This window comes from Myotis nattereri (assembly GCF_964212035.1).
Source record: "Myotis nattereri genome assembly, chromosome: 14".
NCBI classification, from domain to species: Eukaryota; Metazoa; Chordata; class Mammalia; order Chiroptera; family Vespertilionidae; genus Myotis; species Myotis nattereri.
Window position 1 is genome coordinate 60,844,359 of NC_138089.1, and position 26,845 is coordinate 60,871,203.

Consider the following 26,845-nt stretch of genomic DNA (forward strand, 5'->3'; position numbering starts at 1 on the left):
TGGGCTCCTGGCAGGTGTATCTCCTGAACCTTCATTCCCTGGGAAGTGGGCAGGCCATCTGTAGTGGGCATCTTAAGGTCCTGGCCAGGCTCTGAAGGGCTGGGTGGGAATTTGGAGAACTAAGGCCAGGCAGGGGTGTGGCCAGGAGGGCAGGGGGAGGGGTGCTGCGGTTGGCCCCTAGCTTCTGTCCTGGCCAGGCACCCCTGGGGCAGAGAGAACTTGAGGATGCAGTGCTCGGTTAAGGGGGTTGTGGACGTCCGCGCTAGAGGGCGGTGTGATGGGCCCCAGGGCAGAAAGAGTCCAAAGCTTGCAGACAGGGGAGTGGCCAGGGTTTCTGGACTTCTGTCTTTCCGCCTCGCCCCTGGCCTCCACTGCAATTTGAGAGGCAGACCAGCGGTTCTCAACCTGTGGGTCGCGACCCCCAAAGGGGGTCGCCTAAGACCATCCTGCATATCAGATATTTACATTACAATTCATAACAGTAGCAACATGACAGTTATGAAGTAGCAACGAAAATAATGTTATGGCTGGGTCACAACATGAGGAACTGTATGTAAAGGGCCAGAAGGTTGAGAACCACTGCAGTAGACAAAGCATATAATAAATGGTAACATGAATGTGCTTGAGAGTGGATTTTTCAGACATGGACACATTTCATCTATACCAGAATCTTGTAAGATTTAAAAACTTATATATATTATTGATTTCAGAGAGGAAGGGAGAGGAAGAGAAACATCAACGATAAGAGAGAATCATGGACTGGTTGCCCCCTGCACGCCCCACACTGGGGATCGAGCCCGCAACCCGGGCCTGTGCCCGACCGGGAATCGAACCGTGACCTCCTGGTTCCTGGGTCGACGCTCAGCCACGGAGCCACGGGGGCCAGACCCTTGTAAGATGGATGACGGGCATGTGCCACCTCCAGCGAGTGCCCGGAGAGCTTGGTTGCCAGCTCCCACGCACTTGCTCCAGGCGGACCCTGTGTAGCCCGAGCTGCTCAGCGGCCAAGGCGGAGAGAGAAACACCATCCGCTCTGACCTGCGTCCTGGGCCTTGTCCCGAGAGCAAGGCCTTTCCAGCCCCTTGAGAGGAGCAGGTCGCTCCCGTGGGCGGGTGCAGGGCGCAGCGGGGTTGACAGCCCAGACGTCAGGCCAGTGATCAATCGCGCCGAGGCCGTCCGCCTGGTCCTGACCAATCAAGCCCCGCGGGTCCCGTAAGCCCCGCCCCCTGGCGTGGAAACCCCGCCCTCCTGGAACCCTGAGGTCCCGCGTGGTGAGAAGCGGACCCGGGTGCCCTGGGGGCGAGGCGGCGATTGCCCGGAGCGAGGCCCTGGGAGAGACCCGTACACACCTGCGCGGCCAGGGTGCGCGTGCTGGGCTCCTGCACCCGAAGCGGGGCCAGTACCAGCTGGGACGCGGGCCTGAGTGCGCTGGGCATGCGCACCCGGGATCCCGGCAGGGAGGGCGGGCCTGCGGCGGCCGAACCCGCAGGCGGGCGATTTGCGCATGCGTGGTCCTGGGCCACGCCCTCTCCAGTTGGGGCGGGGCCTACGCGCCCTGGGCGGGGTCTCGGGAGTGGGACGTGCGTCACGGCAGCTTGAAGAGGGGCGGGCCGAGGGGCGGGGCCTCCGGTGGCCCGAGCTGGCGGGGCTGCTTGGGTGGGAGCCGTGCGGTCCGACTGCTCGCGGCTCCGGGATGGCCTCCCCGCGGGAGCTGACGCAGAACCCCCTGAAGAAGATCTGGATGCCGTACAGCAACGGGCGGCCCGCCCTGCACGCCTGCCAGCGCCGCGGTGAGGCGGGGTCCGCGGGGAGCGCGGGGGACGGTGCGCGGGGGATGGATGGGGCGGCCTGGGCAGTGGTCTGTCGCGGCGAGGGGCCGGGAACCGCGGGGAACCGGGACAGGTGAGGCTGAGGCTGCCGGGCTGGTGGGAGGGGAGCAGAGCGGGTGGTGGGCGAGGGCAGGGGTGGCAGAGCTGGAGGCGGAGGCCGGTCTGCGGGGAAGTCTCGGCTCCTGGGGGCCAGGTCCGGCCCCGGCCCCGCGCACTCCTGTCCCCCCACCGCTCAGACCAGGGGGACCTGGAGCCCCTGCCCTGCCCTCTCTGCTGGCCAGAGAGCGTGGGCCGGTGGCCGGCCGCGTCCGAGCTGGGCTGGCCCTAGCGGGACTGCTTGGCCTCTCTGAGCCCAGCGCGTTCAAAGGCCCGAGAGCGAGCTCGCCCTCCGGTCGGAGGAGGGGCGGGGCGCCCCGGGCCTAATCACCCACCTCCGCACCTAAAGCCAAGTTTTGGGGGTAATTCCAGGGAGGTGCGGGTTTGACCAGAATAGGGGCCGTGAGGGCACTGTGCCATGCGGGCCTGTGTTTGTGTCGTGGGTAGAAGGTAAACTTACGGGTGAAACATCTGGGAGACACGCTGAGATGCATGTCACCGTTAAGCTCACCTTTCCGGGGTCTTGGGTGTTTCATTCCCTACCTTGACTTTCCACTTGTCCGTAAATGAGCCTGCAGCCTCTTTATTACAAAGAAAAGGAAAAGGTCTGTTTTAGGAGTCACGGAAACGTTGTGGAGAAGGTGCACATTGGCAAGGACCTCAGAGAACATCTGTGCCAACTCCTGGCACAGAAACGGACATGGCCATCAGGAGGCTGGGTGGTGTGCGGGGTCTCCCTGCCCCCGACCTCTGCTTGGCCGTGATCTGGGAGGGAGAGAGAGCTGTGCTGGGCCTGGCTCTGACATGGTGTGAGACCTGGGGGAGTGTGTCTCTTACCACACTGTGGGTCCTGGCAGGGGGTGGCCCTGGTGGGGCACGGAGCCTGTGACCCTGCCTTCAGTCCTGGGCCAGAGCTTCCATCCCCGGCTCTGTGTCCTCAGGGGCTCGGTCACGCCCACTCCGCTTGAGCTCTCAGTGGAGGCCCTGCCCCTGGCCGTCCGTGTGAGGGCTGTTTCACTCCAAGGGGAGGAGGAAGAGCCTGGACTTTGGAGGCAGGAACACTGGGCTGCATCAGGGCTCAGCTTGTGGCCACAGGCAGGGCGACTCCTCCAGGCCCGCATCTGAGCTGTCACCAGCCTGCTCCGCGCAGCTGCCGTGAGCTTCGGGACGAGGAGGCTCTCCGAAGGGGTAGCCGTCTGGTCATTTCACCGCTCGTCGCTCCCGCAGTCAGGGTGGAAGCAGCAATTCTGAGAACCTCCAGCACAGACGGGAGGGGACCTGCGGCCTCGAGGGAGGGGACTGGCTAGGTCCTTCCGCCACTTGGGTAGGTCTATATTTCTCCAGGCTCCAAATCTGTGATTAAAACCTGGCTCTGGCCCGGCCGGCGTGTCTCAGTGGTTGAGCATCAACCTGTGAACCAGGTCACGGCTCGATTCCCTGAAGGGCACGTGCCCAGTTGTGGGCTCCATCTCCAGTGTGGGGCCTGCAGGAGGAAGCCGGTCAATGATTCTCTCTCATCATTGATGTTTCTATCTCTCCCTCTCCCTCTCCCTTCCTCTCTGAAATAAAAAATATGTAATTAAAAAAAAGGGGGGGACTCAGGGAGCAGGGCAGAAAAGACAGTACTTGTCTGATGGCTCTTCTTAGGCAGAAGGTGGAGGACTTGCTGGGTCTGCACGTGGCGGGGGTGGCCGGGCGGGTGGGGGAGTTGGCCATCTGTCCCCCCTGAACAGGACAGACCCGGCGCTTAGCTTTGAGGAGCTGTTCCGTCCCCGCCCGCCCGGGGTGTCGAGCAGGTGCAGCTCAGGAACCCGTCTGGACTCATGTCGGGGACTCGTGGCTGCCCCCGGGGTGGCGCCTGCAGGAAGTGGCCGCTGCCCAGCACCAGGCTTGTCTCAGGCCTCTCGCCTGCTCGGCTTCCCCGGGCCTTTTTTTTTTTTAATGACGGACCTTATCATTATCTTTGTCCCAATATTCATTCACTCTTGCCTCACCCGAGGATATGTTTCCATTGATTTTCAGAGAGGAAGAGAGAGGGAAAGACAGAGAAACATCCATGGAGAGAAACACATCGACGGGTTGCCTCTTGCATGAGCCCCGACCAGGGAGGAGCCTGCAACTGAGGTACATGCCCTTGACCGGAATCAAACCCGGGACCCGTCGGTCCCCAGGCCGATGCTCTATGCACTGAGCCGCACGGGTCAGGGCCAGGCCTCCATGGCCTAGAGCGATTGCGCAGGAACAGGAAGCTGAGTGGCATGTCCTCAGACTTCCTTCCGCACACGCCGGTGTCCTGAACAGCGTGTCCTGCTGTCCTGTTGCTCAACATGAGGGTCCGTGAGGCCCAGAGCGGCTCGCCCGGCTCACCGGTCCGCGCGCTGTGCCCCGCGCGGCCGTGCTGGGGTTTCCCGTGTTTGGCTGCTGGAGGCAGAGCTGTTGTGAAGATACTTGTACTTTGGTTTTTCTTTTGAGTCATTTCCTTGGACGCTTATCTTGAGGAGCAGAGGTGATAGGTAACGTATTCCTCTGGCTTTCGCCCAGCCTGTACTCGCTGCCCTTCCGCCCACCAGGCCATGCAGGGGCGGGGGCTGCCGCGAACACCAGGGGGGCGGCCAGGGCCCTCTGGGGAGATGGACATGCAGAGGGCATGCAGGATCCTAGTCCCGAGGCTGCGGGAGGACCCTCCAGGGACAGCGCGGTGTGGGGGGGGAGGGAGGGAGCGGGGGGAGGCCTCCTCGAAGGGAGCAGGTCTCCCCCTCCCCACCAGCAGTAGCGATGCCCTGCCCTGAGGTTCCTCGGTTGCTCGGTTGCTTGGTTGCTTGGTTGCTCCAGAGCCGCCAACCGGCCAGGAGTTGTGCAAACAGCGGGCCCTAGTGATGGCCCTCGGGACACAGGGCCTTGCCTAACTTGTTTTTCTCCCCCCTTGGCCAGCGGAGGCTCTTCTGCAAGTTTCCTCATCTTGCTCACTGTCCGGGGGATGCCCTCCTGCCCTCCCCTGGGCTCCCTGTTGGTCACATTGGCCTGGCACTTGGGGCCCCTCTGGCCATCTGTTGTCCGCAGGGCCCGCCTGGGACAGAGGTGCCTCGGCACCCGGACTCCCAAGGGCCTCGGTGCTGAGGGGCAGCTGTGTCCTCCACCAGGCGCTGCCAGGGCCGTGCAGGGGCACCGCTTCCCCGAGGTGCTCTCCCTGGGAGATAGTGCTGGACCCTCCAGGGAGGGCGGTCAGCACGGGACCCAGCCCTGCCGGCGGGGCTCAGGGGTTGAGCGTCGACCTGTGAGCCAGGAGGTCACCGTTTGATTCCCGGTGAGGGCACAGGCCTGGATTGCGGGCTCCATCCCCAGTGGGGGGTGTGCAGGGAGCAGCCGATCCATGATTCGCTCTCATATCGATGTTTCTCTCTCTCACTCTCTCCTTCTTCTCGGAAATCAATGAAAATCTATTTAATAAAAACACAAATGACAGGAACCAGGCCTCCCTGCCCCTGCCCCCCAGGCAGGGCTGGCCCTGGGCCACGGCTGCAGCCTGCGGGGCCCTGCAGGGTCAGGTGAAGGCAGCTGCAGCCACGCGGCTAAGAAGGGCCCGCAGGTCCCCGCACCCGGCCAGCTGTCCATCCACTGCGGCTGCACCTCGCCCAGGGCCTGAGGCTTCTGGGGTGAGACCAGCTGAAAGCTGTGCTGGGTCGCGTCCTGCCGGCGTTCTATGGTTTGGTGTCTGTCCAGGGGCCAGGGAGGGGGCTGTGTCCTGACCCTTCCCCTCTGGCCCCCACAGCGTCCTGATGGGCGCTGACTGGTGGCAGACGGGACGGGACGGGACGCGGGCGAGGGCTGTCAAGGGTCCACCCTGTGGGCGTCGCCTGGGTCTCTGGTCTCAGCCTCTGGCAGCCTCACCCTGTTGGGTTTGAGATGCTTCCCTCCTCCCTCCTGCCCATCACCTGTGAGCACCCGTCCGTGCCAGGCCCCGCGCCCGCCTGCTCTGCTCCTGGCGCTGTGTGGGGCTCAGACTCCTTGGTGAGGTGGCGGGATGGAGGGAGAGGAGCCTGAGGAAGGTCTAGGGCAGCGGTTCTCAACCTGTGGGTCCCGACCTCTTTGGCGTCGAACGACCCTTTCACAGGGGTCGCCTAGACCATCCTGCACGTCAGATATTTACATGACGATTCATAACAGCAGCCACATGACAGTGATGAAGTAGCAACAAAAGTAATTTAACGGCTGGGTCACAGCATGAGGAGCTGTATTTAAAGGGCCAGGAGGTTGAGAACCACTGGTCTAGGGCCGTGGTCGGCAAACTGCGGCTCATGAGCCACATGCGGCTCTTTGGCCCCTTGAGTGTGGCTCTTCCTAAGCCTTAGGAGGACCCTAACTAAGTTAATAACAATGTACCTACCTATATAGTTTAAAAAATGTGGCTCTCAAAAGAAATTTCAGTCGTTGTCCTGTTGATATTTGGCTCTGTGGACTAAGGAGTTTGCGACCGCTGCTCCAGGGGAAGGAGCATTTGGGAGCTGGGCTTTGTGCGATGAAGGGACATGAACCTGGGAAGGGGAGCAGGGTCTGAACAGGGAGGAATGCAGAGCGGCCACTGGCCCCCCGGGTGGCAACCGGGGCGCTGCCTCCCGCGAGGTCCTGGCTGCCCTGCTGGCCATGGGAACGCCCATCCGTGGCAGCTGGGGTGTGGCAGGTTTGGCTTCATATCTGGTGATGCCCAGCAGGTCAGGCTGGCGAGGTCCCCCCGCATCTGCTGGGGCCCAGGCAGGGCCCTAAGGTCCATCCGGCTGGTGTAATAATCACACAGACACGAAACAGATCAGCATGAGAAAATAACCAAATTAAGCGGTGCCCCTGCACGGCCCTGGCAGCGCCAGGCGGAGGACACAGCTCCCCTCAGCACCGAGGCCCTTGGGAGTCGGGGTGCCGAGGCACCTCTGTCCCAGGCGGGCCCTGCGGACAACAGATGGCCAGAGGGGCCCCAAGTGCCAGGCCAATGTGACCAACAGGGAGCCCCAGGGGAGGGCAGGAGGGCATCCCTTGAACAGTGAGCAAGATGAGGAAGCTGGCAGAAGAGCCTCCAAAGCTGGCCTGGTGCAGGGACCTGCGGGCCCTTCTTAGCCGTGTGGCTGCAGCTGCCTTCACCTGACCCTGCAGGGCCCCGCGGGCTGCAGCTGTGGCCCAGGGCCAGCCCTGCCTGGGGGGCAGGGGCAGGGAGGCCTGGTCCTGTCGTTTGTGTTTTTATTAAATGGATTTTCATTGATTTCCGAAAAGAATTTGGCACACGCGTACGGGAGTCCCACGTGGGAGCGGTTCAGAGCCCGGGAGGGGTTGAGGGAATGAGACGCCCTGAGCCGGGCTCGGTCCTGCGCCTCGGAGCTTCAGAGGGGAGCTTCAGAGGCGGTTGCAGGAGAAGAGCCCCCCTTGGTCAGCAGGGTGTGCCCGCCCCGTGGAGGTCAGAGAGGTGACCTCTGGTAGCAGCCGTGGGCATGGCCTGGAAGTCAGTTTCTTCTCCGTAGCTCCGGGCTGGGCAGAAGGTTCTTGAGTCTGTGGCTAAAGTTGCCTTTTGCTCAAGACAACCCGCATGGCACAGAGGCACGTGTGGGGTGATGGTGCAGGACCCCCGGGGGGCAAGCATGCTGGCGGTGGTGTGAGACCGGCCTGGGCTGCTCAGGGACCGTAGGGGGTGACGCCACCCTGTGCCCCGAGGCTGAGGGCCCGTCTGACCTGCGCCCTCACCTTCCAGTGTGCATGACCAACTGCCCCACGCTCATCGTCATGGTGGGCCTGCCCGCCCGGGGCAAGACCTACATCTCCAAGAAGCTGACGCGCTACCTGAACTGGATCGGCGTGCCCACGCGGGGTGAGGCTCGGCTGGCTCTCCAGGGGCTGGGGGCCGCGTGGGAGAGGGAGGAGAGGGGACTGGACTGGGTGGGGCTGGGCCGGGGGGGGCCGAGGTCGGAGTGGGAGGGCTGCTTTGTGGGAGAGCCGAGCCCGCCTTCTCTCCTCCAGAGTTCAACGTGGGCCAGTACCGCCGGGACATGGTCCAGACGTACGGGTCTTTTGAATTTTTCCTCCCAGACAACGAAGAGGGCCTGAGGATCCGAAAGTGAGTGTGCGCGCGCATGTGAGTGTGTGTGCGCATGTGCGTGTGTGTGCACATGTGCGTGTGTGTGCACATGTGCGTCTCTGTGTGCACATGCTTGTGTGTTTTGTGCGCGTGTGTGTGCATGTGTGTTTATGCACACACATGCATGTGCACGTGTGCACACGTGTACAAAGGGCCAGGAGCCTGTGGAGCCCGGTTGCTGGGCAGGACAGAGCTGCTCCTGAGCCCTGGCCTCGCCTGCCCATGAGCTGAGCCTGGGCTGGTCCGTCGGCCTCAGGGCCGGTGGTTGGGTGTGAGGGGGCAGGGGGAGGGTGTGGTGTCTTGGTGCTGGCCTGGTGGTAATGAGGACATCCTGGCGGGGGCGGGGGCGGGGGGGGGGGGAGGACAGGGCCTCAGGGAGGCGGCGAGGCTTAGCCAGGGCAGGTTAAGGCGCCCTCCTTGGGGACAGCCTCTGGGAGGGAGGAAGCCGAGTGGGTGCAGGTACAGCCTCGGGGGGTGGGGGGGGCGGGGGCGGGGGGGGGCAGCTCGCAAAGCCGGAAGGACCAGGACCGGGCCCAGAGCTGGCCCCAGGATAAGCCCTCTGGGACCTCTGGAGGGGGGTCAGCTGGTGCCTGGCGGGTGCCCGAGACCCTGGCTCAGCTGTGAAGGGCTGGGTGACGTTCACCCTCCTGCTGTTGTTCTTGCGATGGGCATTTGCACCCCCCCAACCTGAGTCCTTCCTCCGGAGACTCGCACTCGGGGCACCGACACCGGCTGGTGGTGTGAGGAGCTGCTGCTCCCGGGGCAGGCGTCAGCTGAGGCGCGAGCAGCTTCCTCGCCCTGGGTCTTGGCCCAGCATTGGAGCAGGGCGCTGAGCAGAGGGTGGCCTCTGCTCTTGGGGAAGTGGGTGGGGCCAGGCTGCTGCACCAGGAAGGGCCGACATTCAGGCCTTTGTGGCCGAATTGTGGTGACGCTCAGTTTGGGCTCTGGTGCTATCGACCCAGACAGAAGGGAGGGGCTGAGATTTGAGCTCCTACTGTGCGCTGGGCGTGAGGCCCATTGTCACCCTCCCCCACTGTACAGGGGGAACAGGCTCAGGCGTCTCACACAAGATGCCGAGTTATCGACACACGCCATGGGCACACATGGGTACACACACACACACACACACACACACGTGTCCATGTGTGCACAGTCGCACTGCCCACGTGAGTAAGCACACATGTGGACACCTCACTCATACGTGTGCTGCCAACCACAGCACACAGGACACACATGCACATACCTGCATACCTCACCACACACAGAGGCACTCTGGGCCATCGAGGAGACGTACTCACACTCAGGCACTCAGACGGTGTGGGGTCCCCAGGGCCCCCCAGGTTCAGGGTCAGTGATTTGCTGGGACCTCAGCCTGCGGCCCTCCTGGCTGAGGTTTCTCACGGCAAAGGGTTCAAGTCCAGAGGAAACCAGGCTTCCGGGCGTCTTCTGCCCCGGGCTCCGGCCTGATGCACAGATTCCTGCAGCAGGAGCTCGTCACGGACGCGGGCCAGGGTTTACCGGGGGCTGGTCACCCGGTGCCTGTGTACTCAGACGGCATTTACACACACATGTCCTGTATTATACACACACACTGAAACCTACACTTGCGTGTGTGGGTGCATGCACACATACCCCGTGTACACGTGTGTGCACCCCGTCACCACACACGAGGGCTTGGGGACACGGTGTTTGCTCAGACGCCATGATGTCCCACAATCCAGTTCACTCAGGCCTGACACTCCCCCGAGTCAGGTCAGCTCCCCAGGCTGAGGGCTCAGTCCCCAGCCCCCTCTGCAAGCCGCAGCCAGAGCCCCGGGCGCCTCGCTCCTCCGGGCCCTGTACTGGGGTTCCTCAGCCTCTTCAGGTCCAGGGACTGGCTAGACGCGCTCCCGCGCTCAGGACCACACGTCACTTGCGTTTACGGGTTCATGGTAAAGGGTACAGCAGCCAGCCCTGGCCGGTTGGGTGCCTGTGGACTGAAGGGTCCCCGGTTCGATTCCAGTCAAGGGCACAGGCCGGGTTGTGCGATCAGTCCCCAGCAGGGGGCGTGCAGGAGGCAGCTGATCCATGATTCTCTCTCATCCTTGATGTTTCTCTCTCTTCGTCTTCCTTCCTCTCTGAAATCAATAAAAATATTTTAAAAAAGAAAGGAAGGGAGGGAGGGAGGGAGACAACAGCCAAAGGGAAGAGGTGCCCCACAGGACAGGGGCAGGGCAGGGCAGGGCGGAGCTCCCAGCCCTCGGGGCGGCACCCCCATGCCCTCACCAACCTGGAGGCTCCCCAGCTCTGTGCTTCAGGGGCTTTCCTAGCGCTCAGGTCCGCCCCCCACTGTGTGGGATGGTCCCTGACCCTCCTGCGGCCAAGGGGGCGCTGGCTGACCCCGTGTCTCCTCCCGGAAGGCAGTGCGCCCTGGCCGCTCTCCGTGACGTCCGGCGGTTCCTTAGTGAGGAGGGGGGACACGTGGCGGTGAGTGTGACACCCCGGGGACATCTGGGGGACATGTGGGAGCCACACGCATCCGTCCCTGTTGCTCATGGGCCTCTAGAGGGAAGGCGGGTGTGTGACCACGCGCCAGGGGCAGCCCCTGGAGAACGTGCAGCCACTGGGCGGGGGGGGGGGGCACCAGGGGCTGGGAGGGGCTGGGCTGTGGCTGCCTTTGCCTCTGAGTGCTTGTCCAAGGCCCTAGCCCCCCCCCCACATGCATACACACACACACACACACACACACATGCACACACACACACACACACATGCACGCACACATACATACACACACACGGGCCGGAGGGATCATGTCCCTCCCCGGCCCTCCCCTCTCCTTTTTACTGGGGTCTCAGGGTCGGTTGGAGGTCAACATGGGTTCAGTTCTCCAGGATTAACTAGTTTCACGGGACTTCCTGTGGGTCAGCGTGAGCAGAGCAGCTGCTGAGAGCGTCCCCCGGGGAGGGTTGGCGGCCCTGCCCTGCGGGAGCAGAGCACCCCCTCCTGCCAGCTCCCGGGCGCGGGTGCGAGGAGACTGGCCGGGGCAGTGGCGGCCCAGTGGGATGTCCAGTAGCCTCCACCGTCTCCGGGGCCAGAGGCACGTTAACCCAGTTTGGTCCTAGGTTTTCGATGCAACAAACACCACCCGCGAGCGGAGGGCGACCATCTTTAATTTTGGGGAGCAGAACGGCTACAAGGTGAGACCTGGGGGCTCACGTCCTTGCTGGGTCTCCGGGCCCCTTTCCCGGCTTCCTGATGGGCCGGGGCTTCGGACAGGGCGGCCCCAGAAGGAGGGCCTGGGCCTCGGCTGCTTGTGGGGCCCTGGGCAGGGCGGGCGCTCTGTGGGGCCAGCCCGCCTTGGTGACCCGGGTCCCCCCTCCTGCCCTCGCCCTGGTCCCGGCTGCAGACCTTCTTCGTTGAGTCCATCTGTGTGGATCCCGAGGTCATCGCGGCCAACATCGTGGTGAGAGCCTGACCTCCGCGGGGCAGTCGGTCCCCCCCCGCCCCCCCACGCGCGGGCTGGTGCCTGGGCCTCATTCGCTCTTCCCGACCTCGGGGCGGGGGCGGGGGACAGTAGGGTGCTGGTCAGGGGAGCCTGGGCCCCCCGCCCAGGGCCATTCATGTTGGGGGGCTTTGTGGCATGCTGGCATTCATTCTGCCCCCCTCTCCCTTCCCCTCATAGTCCCCGGACGTGGAGGGAGGCATCAGCCCTTGGGTGGGGGGGTGGCATTTAAAAATATATATATTTTTATTGATTTCAGAGAGGAAGGGAGAGGGAGAGGGAGAGAAACATCATGATGGGAGAGAACCATTGATCGGCTGCCTCCTGCACACCCCCAATGGGGTTCGAGCCCACAGCCCGGGCCTGTGCCCTGACCGGGAACTGCAACCTCATGGTTCATAGGGCGAGGCTCAACCACTGAGCCACACTGGCCGGGCTGGGGCGATATAAAGAGACTTGGCTCCTCTTCCCTGTCCCTCCCTCCACAAGGAAGGAGCATGTGGGTGTGAGGAGATGGTTCAGGTGGGGAGGGGCCTCCGGCCGCCCCTCCCCCTCCCCCTCCCCCCTGGCCTCCCCTCCCCCTCCCCTGTCCCACGGAGATGAGGGCTCCGACCTCAGGTGCCCAGTCACACTCTCTCAGCACCAGGAGCCACTGCGCCTTCCTGATGGGACCAGCCCCCTGGGGTGGCCCCCAGCCCCCACAACCCCCAGCCCTCTCCTTGGCCTGATGGCCTTGCTCTGTGCCCGGCGGCAGCAAGTGAAGCTGGGCAGCCCTGACTACGTCAACCGCGATGGCGAGGAGGCCGCGGAGGACTTCCTCAGGCGCATCGAGTGCTACGAGAGCTCCTACGAGTCCCTGGACGAGGACCTGGACAGGTGGGCGCTCGGGGACAGGTGGGCCCACGGCAGACAGCGAGCACGAGGGCTCCTGCGGACCCTGGCGACGCCCGAGACCCGCCTCCTCCTGCTGCCTCACCTGCCTGCTGCCTGGGGGGGCGGCAGCCCCTGCCCGGGGGCCCCGGGGGCCCAGGGGAGTTCAGGGGGGGAGAGGCCAGGTCTGTGGTGGCCGGGCAGGCAGATGGCGGAGGAGCGTTTGCCAGCGGCTCCCTGGTCCGTCCCAGAAAAGACTGTCCTGTTCGCCTCGGGCAGGGCATTTAGAGCGCTCAGGGGCACAGCGTGGCGGCCGTCACGGGGTGGCCTCACCCCCTCGCTTTGGACGTCGCCTTTAGGGAGCATGAGCCTTGCTTACCCCTCTCAGGGTCTGTCTGTGTCATGCGTGTCTTTTTTTTATTTTTATTTTTATTTTTATTTTTTTTTAATTTTATTGCTTACAGTCTTACAAAGGGTATTACATATGTGTCTCCTTTTTCCCCCCGCCCTTGGCAATCCCCTAGCCTCCCCTACCCCCCAGTGTCTTATGTCCATTGGTTATGCTTATATGCATGCATACAAGTCCTTTGGTTGATCTCTTACCCCCCTCCCTCCTGCCCCTCACCCCTCCCCGGCCTTCCCGCTGCAGTTTGACAATCTGTTTGAGGCAGCTCTGCCTCTGTATCTATTATTGTTCAAAAGTTTATAATGGTCTCTATTATCCATGAATGAGTGAGATCATGTGGTATTTTTCCTTCATTGACTGGCTTATTTCACTTAGCATAATGCTCTCCAGTTCCATCCATCCATTGCAAATGGTAAGAGTTCCTTCTTTTTTAGAGCAGCATAGTATTCCATCGTGTAGATGTACCACAGTTTTCTAATCCATTCATCTACTGATGGGCACTTAGGCTGTTTCCAGATCTTAGCTATGGTGAATTGTGCTGCTATGAACATAGGGGTGCATATATCCTTTCTGATTGGTGTTTCTGGTTTCTTGGGATATATTCCTAGAAGTGGGATCACAGGGTCAAATGGGAGTTCCATTTGTAGTTTTTTGAGGAAACTCCATTCTGTCTTCCATAGCGGCTGCACCAGTCTGCATTCCCACCAGCAGTGCACAAGTGTTCCTTCTTCTCCACATCCTCTCCAGCACTTGTCGTTTGTTGATTTGTTGATGATAGCCAGTCTGACAGGTGTGAGATGGTACCTCATTGTCGTTTTCATTTGCATCTCTCGGATGATTAGTGACTTTGAGCATGTTTTCATATGTCTCTTGGCTTTCTGAATGTCCTCTTTTGAAAGGTGTCTATTTAGGTCCTTTGCCCATTTTTTGATTGGATTGTTTATCTTCCTTTTGTTAAGTTGTATGAGTTCCCTATAAATTTTGGAGATTAGGCCCTTATCAGATATGACATTGGCAAATATGTTTTCCCACGCAGTGGGTTTTCTCGTTGTTTTGTTGATTGTTTCTTTTGCTGTGCAGAAGCTTTTTATTTTGATGTAGTCCCATTTGTTCATTTTCTCTTTAGTTTCAAGTGCCCTAGGAGCTGTATCAGTGAAGAAATTGCTTCGGCATATGTCTGAGATTTTGTTGCCTTTGGCTTCTTCTAGAATTTTTATGGTTTCCTGTCGTACATTTAAGTCCTTTATCCATTTTGAGTTTATTTTTGTGTATGGTATAAGTTGGTGATCTAGTTTCATTTTCTTGCATGTATCTGTCCAATTTTCCCAACACCATTTATTGAAGAGACTATCTTGGCTCCATTGTATGTTCTTGCCTCCTTTGTCAAATATTAATTGAGCATATTGTTTCGGGCCGATTTCTGGGCTCTCTATTCTATTCCATTGATCTATATGCCTGTTCTTGTGCCAGTACCAGGCAGTTTTGAGAACAGTGGCTTTGTAATACATCTTGATATCTGGTATTGAGATCCCACCTATTTTTTTCTTTCTCAGGATTGCTGCAGCTATTCGGGGTCTTTTTTTATTCCAGATGAATTTTTAGAGAGTTCGTTCTAGATCTGTGAAGTATGCCGTTGGTATTTTAATGGGAAGTGCATTGAATCTATAGATTGCTTTGGGTAGTATGGACATTTTAATGATGTTGATTCTACCAATCCATGAACACGGTATGTTCTTCCTTCTGTTTATGTCTTCCTCTATCTCTTTTTTCAACGTCCTGTAGTTTTCTGAGTAGAGGTCTTTTACCTCTTTAGTTAAGTTTATTCCTAGGTAGCTTAATTTTTTTGGTGCGATGGTGAATGCGATTGTTTTTATAATCTCTCTTTCTGAAAGTTCACTATTGGTGTATAGAAATGCCTCAGATTTCTTGGGGTTAATTTTGTATCCTGCTACATTGCCAAATTCATGTATTAAGTCTAGTAGCTTTTTGATGGAGTCTCTAGGGTTTTGTATGTATAATATCATGTCGTCTGCAAATAAGGACAGTTTTACTTCCTCTTTTCCAATTTGGATGCCTTTTATTTCTTCTTCTTGCCTAATTGCGATGGCTAATACTTCCAGTACTATGTTGAACAGGAGTGGTGAGAGTGGGCATCCCTGTCTTGTTCCTGTTCTTAGGGGAAATGGTGTTAGTTTTTGTCCATTGAGTATGATGTTGGCTGTGGGCCTGTCATATATGGCTTTTATTATGTTGAGGTATGATCCTTCTACTCCCACCTTGCTGAGAGTTTTTATCAAAAATGGGTGTTGGATTTTGTCAAACGCTTTTTCTGCATCAATTGATATGACCATGTGGTTTTTTTCTTTCAATTTGTTTATGTGATGTATCACGTTTATTGATTTGCGGATATTGTACCATCCTTGCATCCCTGGGATAAATCCTACTTGGTCATGGTGTATGATCTTTCTGATGTACTGCTGGATCCGATTTGCTAAGATTTGGTTGAGGATTTTGGCATCTATGTTCATGAGGGATATTGGCCTGTAATTCTCTTTCATTGTGTTGTCTTTACCTGGTTTTGGTATTAGGGTGATGCTGGCTTCATAGAATGAGCTTGGAAGTGTTCCTTCCTCTTGGATTTTTTGTAGTAGTCTGAGGAGGATAGGTTTTAGTTCTTCCTTGAATGTTTGGTAAAACTCCCCTGTGAAGCCATCTGGTCCTGGGCTTTTGTTTGCTGGAAGCTTTTTGATGACTGCTTCAATTTCTTCCATAGTTATTGGCCTATTGAGATTTTTGGATTCTTCCTGATTGAGTTTTGGAATGTTGTATTTTTTCTAGGAATTTGTCCATTTCCTCCAGGTTGTCTAGTTTGTTGGAGTAGAGCTGTCCATAGTATTTTTTAACAATCATTTGTATTTCTGTGGGGTCTGTTGTTATTTCGCCTCTATCGTTTCTGATTTTGTTTATTTGGGTCCTTTCTCTTTGCTTCTTGGTGAGTCTGGCTAGAGGTTTGTCAATTTTGTTTATCCTTTCAAAGAACCAGCTCTTGGTTTCATTGATTTTCTGTATTGTTTTTTTGGTCTCTATGTCATTTATTTCTGCTCTAATCTTTATTATCTCCTTCCTTCTGCTCACTCTGGGGTTTTCTTGTTGCTGTAGTTCTAATTCTTTGAGTTGTAGAGTTAGATGATTTACTACCATTTTTTCTTGTTTTTTTGAGATAGGCCTGTAGAGCTATAAACTTCCCTCTCAGGATTGCTTTCATTGTGTCCCATAGGTTTTGGATTGTTGTGTTTTCATTGTCATTAGTTTCCAGGATGTTTTTGATTTCTTCCTTGATCTCATTGTTAACCCAATCAATATTTAATAACATGCTATTCAGCTTCCAAGTGTTTGAGTATTTGGGGTTGTTTTTATTGTAGTTTATTTCTAATATTATGCCATCGTGGTCTGAGAAGATGCTTTTTATAATTTCAATCTTCTTGAATTTGGGGAGACTGTGCTTGTGACCCAATATGTGGTCTATTTTTGAATATGTCCCATGAGTATCAGAGTGGAATGTATATTCTGTGGCTTTGGGGTGAAGTGTTCTGAAGATGTCTATTAAGTCCATCTGATCTAGTGAGTCATTTAGGAATGCTGTTTCTTTGCTGATTGTTTGTCTAGAGGACTTATCCAGTGATGTCAGTGGTGTATTAAAGTCCCCTACTATGATTGTATTGTTGTCAATCTCTCCTTTGATATCTTCCAGGAGTTTTTTTATGAATTTGGGTGCTCCTGCATTGGGTGCATATATGTTTACCAGAGTTTTATCTTCTTGTTGTATTGATCCCTTTAGTATTATGAAGTGGCCTTCCTTATCTCTTGTTATGGCCTTCACTTTGAGGTCTATTTTGTCCGATATAAGTATTGCTACCCCAGCTTTCTTTTCCTTTCCATTTGCCTGAAAGATATTTTTCCATCCCTTCACTTTCAGTCTGTGTGAGTCCCTTCTAATGAGGTGGGTTTCTTGTAGACAGCAGATGTATGGGTCATGTTTTTCTATCCATTCAGCCACTCGATGTCTTTTGGTTGGAGCATTGAGTCCGTTTACGTTTAAAGTTATTATTGAAAGGTACTTGTTTGTAGCCATTTCTTTTTTTGTGTGGCTGTTTTCTTTCTGAGCTTTTTATTTCTTCTTTTTACACCAGTCCCTTTAGCATTTCTTGCATTGCTGGCTTGGTGGTGATAAACTCCCTTAGCCTTTTTTTGTCTGTGAAGCTTCTTATTTCCCCTTCAATTTTGAATGATAGCCTTGCTGGATAGAGTATTCTTGGATTCAGTCCTTTGCTTTGCATCACTTTGTAAATTTCCTTCCATTCTTTTCTGGCCTGATGTGTTTCTGTTGAGAAATCATTTGACAATCTAATGGGAGATCCCTTGTATGTAACTTTCCGTCTCTCTCTTGCAGCCTGTAAGATTCTCTCTTTATCCTGAACATTTGCCATGGTAATTATGATGTGTCTTGGTGTAGGTCTTTTCAGGTTCACCTTGTTTGGGACTCTCTGGGCTTGTGTGACTTTTTTCTTCCCCACCTCAGGGAAGTTTTCTGATATTATTTCTTCGAGTAGGTTTACTAATCCGTGTTCATCTTTCTGTTGTTCTGGCACCCCTATTATTCGTATGTTGTTTCGTTTCATATTGTCCCAAAGCTCCCTTAGGCTCTCTTCCTGTCTTTTAATTTTTTTCTCGAATTGCAGTACAGTTTGGGTGTGTTTTGCTTCCTTGTCTTCTAATTCACTAATTCGGTCCTCCGCTTCTCCTAGTCTACTGTTGATACTTTCAATGGTGTTTTTTATTGCAGCTATATCACTCTTCATTTCTTCTTGGGTCTTACTTAAGTTGTTGACTTTTTCATCTGTTTCTTCTAGCTTCTTGCATAAGTTGTTGACTTTTTCCTCCGTCCGGTTTATGCACTCTAGGACCCTTATTCTGAATTCTTTTTCTGTCATGTTGCATGCCTCTGTATCATTTTGCTGCTTTTCTGGCGAGTCCTCTTTTTCTTTCCTTTGGGGGTTTCTTTGTCTACCCATGTTTGATCTCACTGACATATCTAGACGTTGAGTCGTTCAGTGGCTGCTCCCTGGGTGGCAGTGGCTCCGTGGGCTGTGGTTGCTCTTCGGGCAGTTGCGGTAGCAGCTGCTCCTCAGTTGGCAGCAGCTCCTCTGGTGGGTGCTGTTCACAGCTGTGGTGGCTCTTCTGGCTGGTGCGGGGAGGTTTAACGTACAGCTGCTGTTCCTCAGACAGAGGGTGTGGTGCTCAGGAGGCTGCTGTTGCTTGGATCTGCTTTCCAGGGGAGCTCTGCCCTTCCCGGCTGCAGACCGTCTCACCAGCTGAGTAGTTTCGCCAATTTGGGGTGGGTGTTATTAGTTTCAGCTGCTTACTCCATTTGCTCCGGGAGACGACCTGGGACGCGTCTGCCTATATCGCCGCCATCGGGAATCCACCTTTTTATTGTTATTATTGATTTCAGAGTGGAAGGGAGAGGCAGAGAGAGAGAGAAATATCAATGAGAGAATCACTGATCGGCTGCCTCCTGCACGCCCCCCACTGGGATCAGCCTGCAACTTGGGCCTGTGCCCTTTTATCGGAATTGAACTGTGACTTCCCGGTTCATAGGTCAACGCTCAGCCACTGAGCCACGCTGGCAGGGCAGGTCACACATGTCTCGTGGCCCCCTCACCCCCACCCCCATCACCGCTGACACCTGTGGTGATGTCAGGCCTGGCGGTCAGAGATGCAAGGGTCCCCGGCTGCGACCGGCAGCAGGATGTGCCCTCGAGGGCCCCGGCCACACTCCAGCCCCTCTCTGCCTTCGCTCTGCACAGGGACCTGTCCTACATCAAGATCATGGACGTGGGGCAGAGCTACGTGGTGAACCGCGTGGCCGACCACATCCAGAGCCGCATCGTGTATTACCTCATGAACATCCACGTGGCCCCGCGCTCCATCTACCTCTGTCGGCACGGCGAGAGCGAGTTCAACCTCAAGGGCCGCATCGGTGGGGACCCCGGACTGTCCCCGCGGGGCAGGGAGGTCAGTGTGTGTGTGTGTGTGTGTGCGTGCGTGCGTGTGTGCGCACACATGTGTGTGTGCGTGTGTGTGAGTGTGTGTGCATGTGTGTGCGCGTGTGCGTGTGTGTGTGTGCGCTGGGCTGCAGCTCTCATAGCCAATATGTAATCATCGAGATGCATGACCTTTAGTCAGTCTAGAAGGTTCCCACCGTGTAGGGAAGGTCACCAAGCACCGAGCAGATGCCTGGGAGTCTGGCTTCCACTGAGCTGTCACCTGGGGGAGGCGTGGCATTCGGGGAGTGGCCTGAGCCCCCAGTCAGCTGTGCTGGCCGTGGTCTAGGGGAGAGACTGAGGCCTTAGCGGGAGTCCTGCGGCCTCGGCGTGGTCAGGCTGGGGCAGCGGCGGGCAGGGACCTTCTGACCAACAGCAGGATCTGGGAAGGACGCACAGGACAGCCCTGAGGGTGTGGGTGCTGCCGCCTGGCTCTTCGCGTGTCCTCCAGGCGCGTGGCCGGGGACCTGGGGCTGTGGGGCCTGAGTCCGCCGGTGCCGTTGCAGTTTGCCAGGCGTCTGGCCCAGTTCATCAGCGACCAGAACATCAAGGACCTGAAGGTGTGGACCAGCCAGATGAAGCGGACCATCCAGACGGCCGAGGCGCTGGGCGTGCCCTACGAGCAGTGGAAGGTCCTCAACGAGATCGACGCGGTAGGCGCCCCGGGGCCGGGCCCGCTCTCCTTGGTCGGTGAGGGTTTCGGGTTTGTTTGGTTAAAATATATTTTTATTGATTTCAGAGAGGAAGGGAGAGGGAAGGAGAGAGAGAAACATCATTGATGAGAATCATGGATCAGGTGCCTCCTGCACGCCCCCCACTGAGGATCGAGTCTGTAGACGGGCATGTGTCCTTGACCAGAGTCGAACCTGGGACCCTGCAGTCCCCAGGCCGACGCTCTATCCACTGAGCTGCACCGGCCTGGGGGATAGTTGTTTTAAAGCTGCATTTGGATCGTTGTGGAGGGTCTCCAGGTCCTCCTCGAGGTTCCTGTTGGAACAGCGTTTGGCCCCAACTTCTATTTTTGTCCCCGGAGCCGCTCCTCCTGCATCCCTGCTCCTCCTGCTTCTCATCCTCCTTCTCCCGACGGCCTTGAACTGTGACTGACGTGCAACATTGTATCAGCTTAAGTGTCCGCCCTGACGCTTTGACACATGTATATATGCCAAGTGGCCGCCACAAAGTGCACGTCCACCGCCTCACATGGGGACCGTTTCCGGGTCATGAGCCCTTGTAAGGTCTCCTCTCCGCAACTCTCAGGCCACAGTGTTGGCTGTAGCCACTGCCCTGAGCATCGTGTTCCTCGAAGTGTGTGCCTTCTGACCCCGCCCCTGGCTTCGCATCCTTTTTCTTTTTAAATTTCCTTTATTGTTGAGAATATTACAGACGCCCCCGTTTTACCCCGTGGCCCTCCCCACCCATCTCCCCCCGACCCTGGCCTTCACCTGTCTACTGTCTGTGTCCGTGGGCTCATCCTCTTATGATTATTTATTTTTGTTGATCCTCATCCAAGAGCATTTTTCCGTTGATTTTTTTTTTTAGGAGAGAGTGGAAGGGAAGGGGAGAGCCAGAGAGAGACGTCGATGTGAGAGAGACATGGCGACTGGTTGCCCCTGCCACCGGGTTGACCGGAATCGAACCCGGGACCCTTCTGTCCATGGGCTGATGCTCCACCCACTGAGCCAAACCGGCCAGGGCCGCGGCTCATCCTTTTAAGGGCCTGCTTTCACATCAGCACAGCCACACAGGGAACGCGGTGCTCTGCCAGGCTCACCTGCCGTCTGGCCACCAGGTGTCGCTCTGGTGAAGGGCAGACCTGGTGATGACTGACTGGGTACAGGGAGGTTCTGGATGGGCAGCCAGTGAGGGGCCGGGAGCAGGCAGATGGGGTCATGAAAGGGAGGCAGGGAGGGGGCGGTGGTCGTGGGTGAGACTCCGGGGGGCCAGGCTCCAGACTGACCATCGGACGGAATAACCAAATCCCTGGGGGTGGGCAGGAGCCTGGTGCCGCGGGAGTGGGTGGGGAGACGGGCGGAGGCGAGTCCAGGGAGAGGCGGCTGAGTGAACGGGAGGCCGGCAGGCGGGAGGGCGAGCGTGAGCCAGGGGCCTGCGGAGAGGCGGAGGCCGGGGCCGGGGTGCCGGGCGGGCGGGGCCCGCGGCCACACGGTGCTGAGTCCGGTGTTTTCTGAGGACCCCGTGCAGGCTCCTTCCCGAGGGGCCCTCCCTCGGTTTCTCTGTGATTATCCGCTCCGTGGGCCCGGGGAGGCAGTGTGCTGTGCAGCCCCGCGGCCGTGGCTGGGCGGTGAGTCCTCTCCGCCCCAGAGGCAGCCGGGGCCGCGTGTGCTCCGGGACGGACGGCTCTGGCGGCGGCGGCTCCGTGTTCTCCTGTGAAGTGGCTGGCGGCTTCCTGGATGCGTGGGTCCCCTTCTTCTCCCGCGTCTGGAACCTGCCACCCGTTCGTCCGCTTCCCCCTTTGGGTTTGTTCTCGGCCTTGTTCCGGGAGCAGCCCCGGCGGCTCCTCTGCTTCAGCGGCGGCTCCTCCTTGGCCCGTCCCCAGCCGCGGCCTGCTCGCCTCGCCTCTCCTCTCGGTCGCAGCTCTGCCGGACACGCGCCTCCGCCCCTCGTGGTTGAGTCTTTCCGCAGGTGGCGCAGCCGTCACCACAGGCAGCTGTAGGGCCTTTCACTTCTCCACAAGCAGCCCGGTGCCCCCCCGCACCCCCGCACCCCCCTGCACCCCCGCACCCCCCCCAGGGCAGCCCGCCGTCTGCTTCGTGTCTCTGTGGCTCGGCCTCTTCTGGAAACTCCGTAGAAACGGAGTCATGCCGTGCGTGGCCTTTTGCGACTGGCTTCTTTCGCTTCGCATGTTTCCAGGCACACACGTGTGGTCGCGTGTACTAGCGCTTCCTGCTGCCGGTAACATCTCACGGATCTGGCACACGATTCGCCCGTCCCTCCGCCGCCGCGCTGGGTGGCTCCCACGTGTGGCTGCGTGTTCAGAGCTGCCCCGCGTTCCTGTGCCGTGTTTGCCTGGAGGGTCCTCACTTCCCTCGGGGTACACGGAGGCGTGGGATTGCGGGGTCACGCAGACACTAACTGTGAGGTGTGTCCTGAAGGGGCCGCTCCCTTTCACGCTGGGTGAGGGCTGGCTTCCCTGCACGTCCTCCTGGCTCCGGCTCGGAGTGGGCTGGGCGCTGGGGAAGGCTGGACGGTGCCCTCGGGCCTCTCTGGGCGTATAGACGCCTAAGTGTTCTTGCTGGTGCTCCTCTGCTGACCTGTTGTTTAAATGGATTTGCTCATAGAAAGCATGTGTGGTGTGCGAGTGAGTGTGACCTGAGTGACGCCGGGGGTGGCACAGCCGCCCGCACGGAGGGGGGAGTCCCGGCTCAGGAGGCGCACAGCCCCGTCCTCCCCGATGCACGGGCTGTGCTGGGATCTGTGCGCACAGGGGCCGCCCCTGCTCCGGGGCCCAGAGGGCCTGCTCTCCCCAGGCGGGTCCGGCTTCGGACAGGGCGGGCCTCTGTGGCCCCGGAGCCAGCCCTCTGCCTGCCACTGCCCCCCCTGACCCCCCACAGGGCTGACCCCCCACAGGGCTGACCCCCCACAGGGCTGACCCCGGGCCTGGCACGGAGGTGTGACCACCGCGGTGTCTCCCCAGGGCGTCTGTGAGGAAATGACCTACGAGGAAATCCAGGATCACTACCCCCTGGAGTTCGCCCTGCGGGACCAGGACAAGTACCGGTACCGCTACCCCAAGGGGGAGGTAGGTGGGACTCCGGGCCTGCCCCCCTGGGCGGGGGGAGGAGATCCCTTTCCCAGACGGCCCATCCTCACCGGCCCCCAGCGTCCCTCGGGGTGACATGTCCCTGTCAGTCTGGGGTGGGCAGGCCCAGCACCGAGCCGCCGCCGGGGCCGGGGGAGGGGTGGCCCACTCCCCGTGGCTCCTCCCACCCTGAGGCCTCCCGCCCTTGCAGTCCTACGAGGACCTGGTGCAGCGCCTGGAGCCGGTCATCATGGAGCTGGAGCGGCAGGAGAACGTGCTGGTCATCGGCCACCAGGCGGTGATGCGCTGCCTGCTGGCCTACTTCCTGGACAAGGCGGCAGGTGCGGGCTGCCCCGGGGGGGGGGGGGGCGGGGGCGGGGGTGAGAGAGAGAGCGGGCTGCGACCCCCGTCTGTGCCCACAGAGCAGCTGCCCTACCTCAAGTGCCCGCTGCACACGGTGCTGAAGCTGACGCCCGTGGCCTACGGTAAGGCTGCTTCCTGTGCTCGGGCCTGGCTGTGTGCAGGGCCCGGGACTGTGCGGGAGCCACTGAGAGCCCCGGCCCCCCGCCCCCCCTTCCCAAGTGGCTTTCAGATGGTTCTGTCCCATTTCCGTGGCCGCAGGAAGCCTCCGGGGCCTCCGTCCCCATCGCCTCCCACATGACGGGCGCAAAGCCCCACAAAGCCCGCGCCCAGGACCAGCCTCTTACATGTCCTGGGCGCGGGTTCGACCACCTCTGACCGGGGCTGGGACCTGGCAGCTTCCTGGAGCCCTGGGTATGGGCGCATCCCGGGCAGCCCCGCCTCAGTGGCGCCCGAGGGCGAGGACGGCGGGGGCACCGCTCCGTGTGGGAGACGGGGGTGGTTTGGGCCTGAGGACTGAGCCGGGACGCCCTGCGGGGCTAGGCCTGTGCTCCCCCCACCCCTCGGCCCGAGGCTGCGCTGGGCATGGCGTCGATGAGCCGGGGCCTGGCAGGGCGAGGGCGGGAGACCCGGGCGAGGGCCCATCAGGAGGGACGCACGTGCTCTCCCTCTGGCAGGTTGTAAAGTGGAGTCCATCTTCCTGAACGTGGGGGCTGTGAACACGCACCGGGAGAGGCCGCAGGTACCACAGGGCCGCTGGGGGGGGGCAGGGAGGGGGGCCAGCCGTCCCGGGGCCAGGCCAGGCCCAGCTGCTCTCCGCCGCAGGGGAGGCCATGGTCCGTGTGCGCTGCCTGGGGGGGCGGGGGGAGGTCCCTGGAGCCCCACAGTAGACGCTGAGCCAGGGAGGGGTGCCCGCGGGGAAGGGGCGCCTTCAGACATTGCCTGTGTCTGTGGGGGGAGGGCCTGGGCGGGTTCCTGCAGGAGAGCAGTCGCCAGCTGTGCTCCCCACGTCTGTTTAAGGCAGGAGCTCCGCGAAGTGTCCCAGAACCGCTTTCTGGTCCCGGGGTACCTCTCCCACCGAGCCCGGGCACCCCCTCCACACCTGTTCCCCAGTCCCTGCAGCCAGGCGGCTGGGGCTGCACAGCGAGGGGCCAGGCCTGGGCAACCCCTTGGCCCCGAGCCCCTCAGGCCGAGATGTGTCCAGGGCCTGCCCTGAGGGTCCGGCCCAGCCCGTGGGCCCCGCAGGCCACAGGGAGTCTAACGGGTGCCTTTGTGCGGAGGCCTGACCGCTCCCCAAGGAGCAGGAGCGCGGCCTGGGGCGCCCTTCCCCCCTCCTGTTCCTGTGTGTCCAGCAGCCACGCACCCAGGGGTGCCGAGCCCTGGCTCAGGGCTAGGGGGGTGGGGGCTGCGCCGGCAGCTGGGCTCCGGGAGGGAGAGGGAGCCCAGCGCCCACGTACTGTGGACGACAGCGGGGTCGCGGCGCTGTGGTTCCACGGGTGAAGGTCTGTTTGTTTTCGTGCAGAACGTAGACATCGCGAGGCCTCCAGAGGAGGCCCTGGTCACGGTCCCTGCCCACCAGTGACCCTGCCTCCACGGCGACCCGGCGGCCATCTCTGCAGACAAGGTCATTCCAGGCCCTGGGCCGCCCGCAGGCACCAGGCAGGGGCCCCGTCCACGCCACCCGCTTCCTGCTGACGGCCGTGGGGCTGTCGCACCTGCTCTGCGGCCTGACCTGCAGCTGGAGACCCTCCAGCCACGCGGCCTGCTCTGCGGGCGGCATTTGCCGGCACTGGGCCTGCTGCGGCCCGTCGGCCTCGTGAAGCGGGCAGCCCCGTGTGGCCCCGCTGCTGGCCTGGGCCCGGAAGCCCTGCAGGCGCCCCGCTGGCCCGGGTGCGAGGAGAGCCCTGCCCACCGCCCTGCCAGGGACTGAGGGCTCCCACCATGGACAGCTGGCCAGGCCGTGTCTGAGCCGCTGGAGAGAGTGGGGGCTCGTGTCACGCGCAGGGAGCCGGCATCCGCCCCGCCCGGGCACACGGAGCCCCGAGGAGGAGCCCCAAGGAGGAGCCCCGAGGAGCTGCTGGCCAAGACCACCCCTATGGCGGCTTCTCTCGTGCGTCACTCCGCCCGGCGCGCCTGCCCCGGACTCGGGGGGCGGCCAGCACCGGGTGGATGGCCACGAGGGTCTGGATCTATGCTGTGCACCTGCCGCCCACGGTGCACCTCGCTGGTGCCAGGCCAGGGCCCCAAGCCCGCTTTGCACCTGCAGCCTTTCCTGGGGTGTCCCTGCAGGACACCCTGCCTTTCCCAGCCCCCAGGGCTCTGCAGCCGCAGGGGTGTGGGCAGCCCCTCCCGCCTCTCCCCGGGACCGGTCTCCGCACGGCTGCCGCCTGGCTGCTCCGCGTGGCCAGCACAGTCATGTGTGGGTCGCAGGCGTTTTCCTCTCGCCCTGGAACAGGTGGGATGGGGTCTCGGCCGCACAGCACTCTGTGTCCAGGGCTCTTTGCAATAAATAGTTTTTAAAATCACAAGGATCCTCAGGCGAGGCTGCATTGTGTGGCAGCTCTGGGGACCCCATGCCGTGGTCTGTCTGTAGTGAGGTCCCAGGTCCCGCCCCCACCCCCGCCTGCCCTCTCAGGAAGGAAAGCTGCGGTCCCCAGTGAGCCCGGCCCTCACCCCTGAGCCAGAGGCAGATGTGGGGGCGGGGCGGGTCTGGGGTGGAACATTAAGCACAGGGTCCCTGGGTCCCTGGAAAGTGGGTCCCAAATGCTGGCCTCCTTAGGGAGGGGAGCCAGGCTTTGTGTCAGGATGGCCCCGGCCCGCGTGGCTCAGGGGTTGAGCTTCAACCTAGGAACCAGGAGGTCACGGTTCGATTCCCAGTCAGGGCACAGGCCCGGGTTGTGGGCTTGAATCCCAGTGGGGGGCGTGCGGGAGGCAGCCGGTCCATGATTCTCTCTCCTCATTGATGGTTCTCCCTTTCCCTTCCTCTCTGAAATCAATAAAAATACATGTTTTTAAAAAAGAAGAAAGAGCCCTAACCACTGTGGCTCAGTGGATAGAGCGTCGGCCTGTGGACTGAAAGGTCCCAGGTTCTATTCCGGGCAAAGGCATGTACCTTGGTTGCAGGCACATCCCCAGTAGGGGGCGTGCAGGAGGCAGTTGATCGATGTTTCTCTCTCATCGATGTTTCTGACTATCTCTCTCCCTTCCTCTCTGTAAAAAATCAATAAAATATATTTTTTAAAAAAGAGAAGAAGAAGAAAGAAAAAGAGCCATTAGCCCTGCTGGTTGGAGCGTCGTCCGCTGCACGGAAAGGTGGAGGGTTCAAGTCCAGGTCAGGGCACGTTTAAGCGGCAACCGATCGATGTTTCTCTCCCTCTCCCCTTCCATTTTCTAAAATAATAAATAATTTTAAAAAAAGTGTGTGTGTGTTGTCCTGGGGAAGGGTCTGAGCATTTTGTGCTGCTGGGAACCAATGGCCTTAGGCAGAATCAGAGGAGCTGAGTGATGAAATGTGCGGAGATTGGTCTCGGCAACGTGAGTTGCATTACAGCAATCACGTCATGTTACTGAGCAAAGTGAGCTGTCAGCTGCGAGGGAGCCGCCAGCACCCAGGCCGCGCCCAGGCGTGCGGGCCCCGTTTCCTCACGGGGAAGCTTCCCGGGTGGCAGGCCCAGGCCGGCGTCTGCCACACCCGTGAGTGGCCACAGGCCTGGGGGTGGGGGCAGCGTGAACCTGTGCTATTGACACGGGGCCCCCTGCGAGGATGCCACCCCGCTCCCCGCAGGGCCTGGGCTGCTGACCTGATGTCTGGGGGGCGGGGGTGG

General features: G+C 59.4%; 1 protein-coding gene across 1 annotated transcript; it reads left to right on the plus strand.

Moving 5' to 3' along the window:
- The first annotated feature begins 1,258 nt into the window (after positions 1-1,258).
- Positions 1,259-26,431, plus strand: PFKFB4 (6-phosphofructo-2-kinase/fructose-2,6-biphosphatase 4). The gene is made up of 14 exons (XM_081105942.1): positions 1,259-1,790; positions 7,657-7,773; positions 7,923-8,019; positions 10,440-10,506; positions 11,145-11,219; positions 11,429-11,485; positions 12,279-12,400; positions 18,668-18,875; positions 19,411-19,557; positions 22,557-22,661; positions 22,873-23,002; positions 23,084-23,146; positions 23,699-23,763; positions 24,544-26,431. Exons 1-14 carry the CDS (start codon positions 1,505-1,507, stop codon positions 24,601-24,603), a joined length of 1,599 nt encoding a protein of 532 aa, XP_080962068.1. The 5' UTR covers positions 1,259-1,504; the 3' UTR covers positions 24,604-26,431.
- Positions 26,432-26,845: the final 414 nt, after the last annotated feature.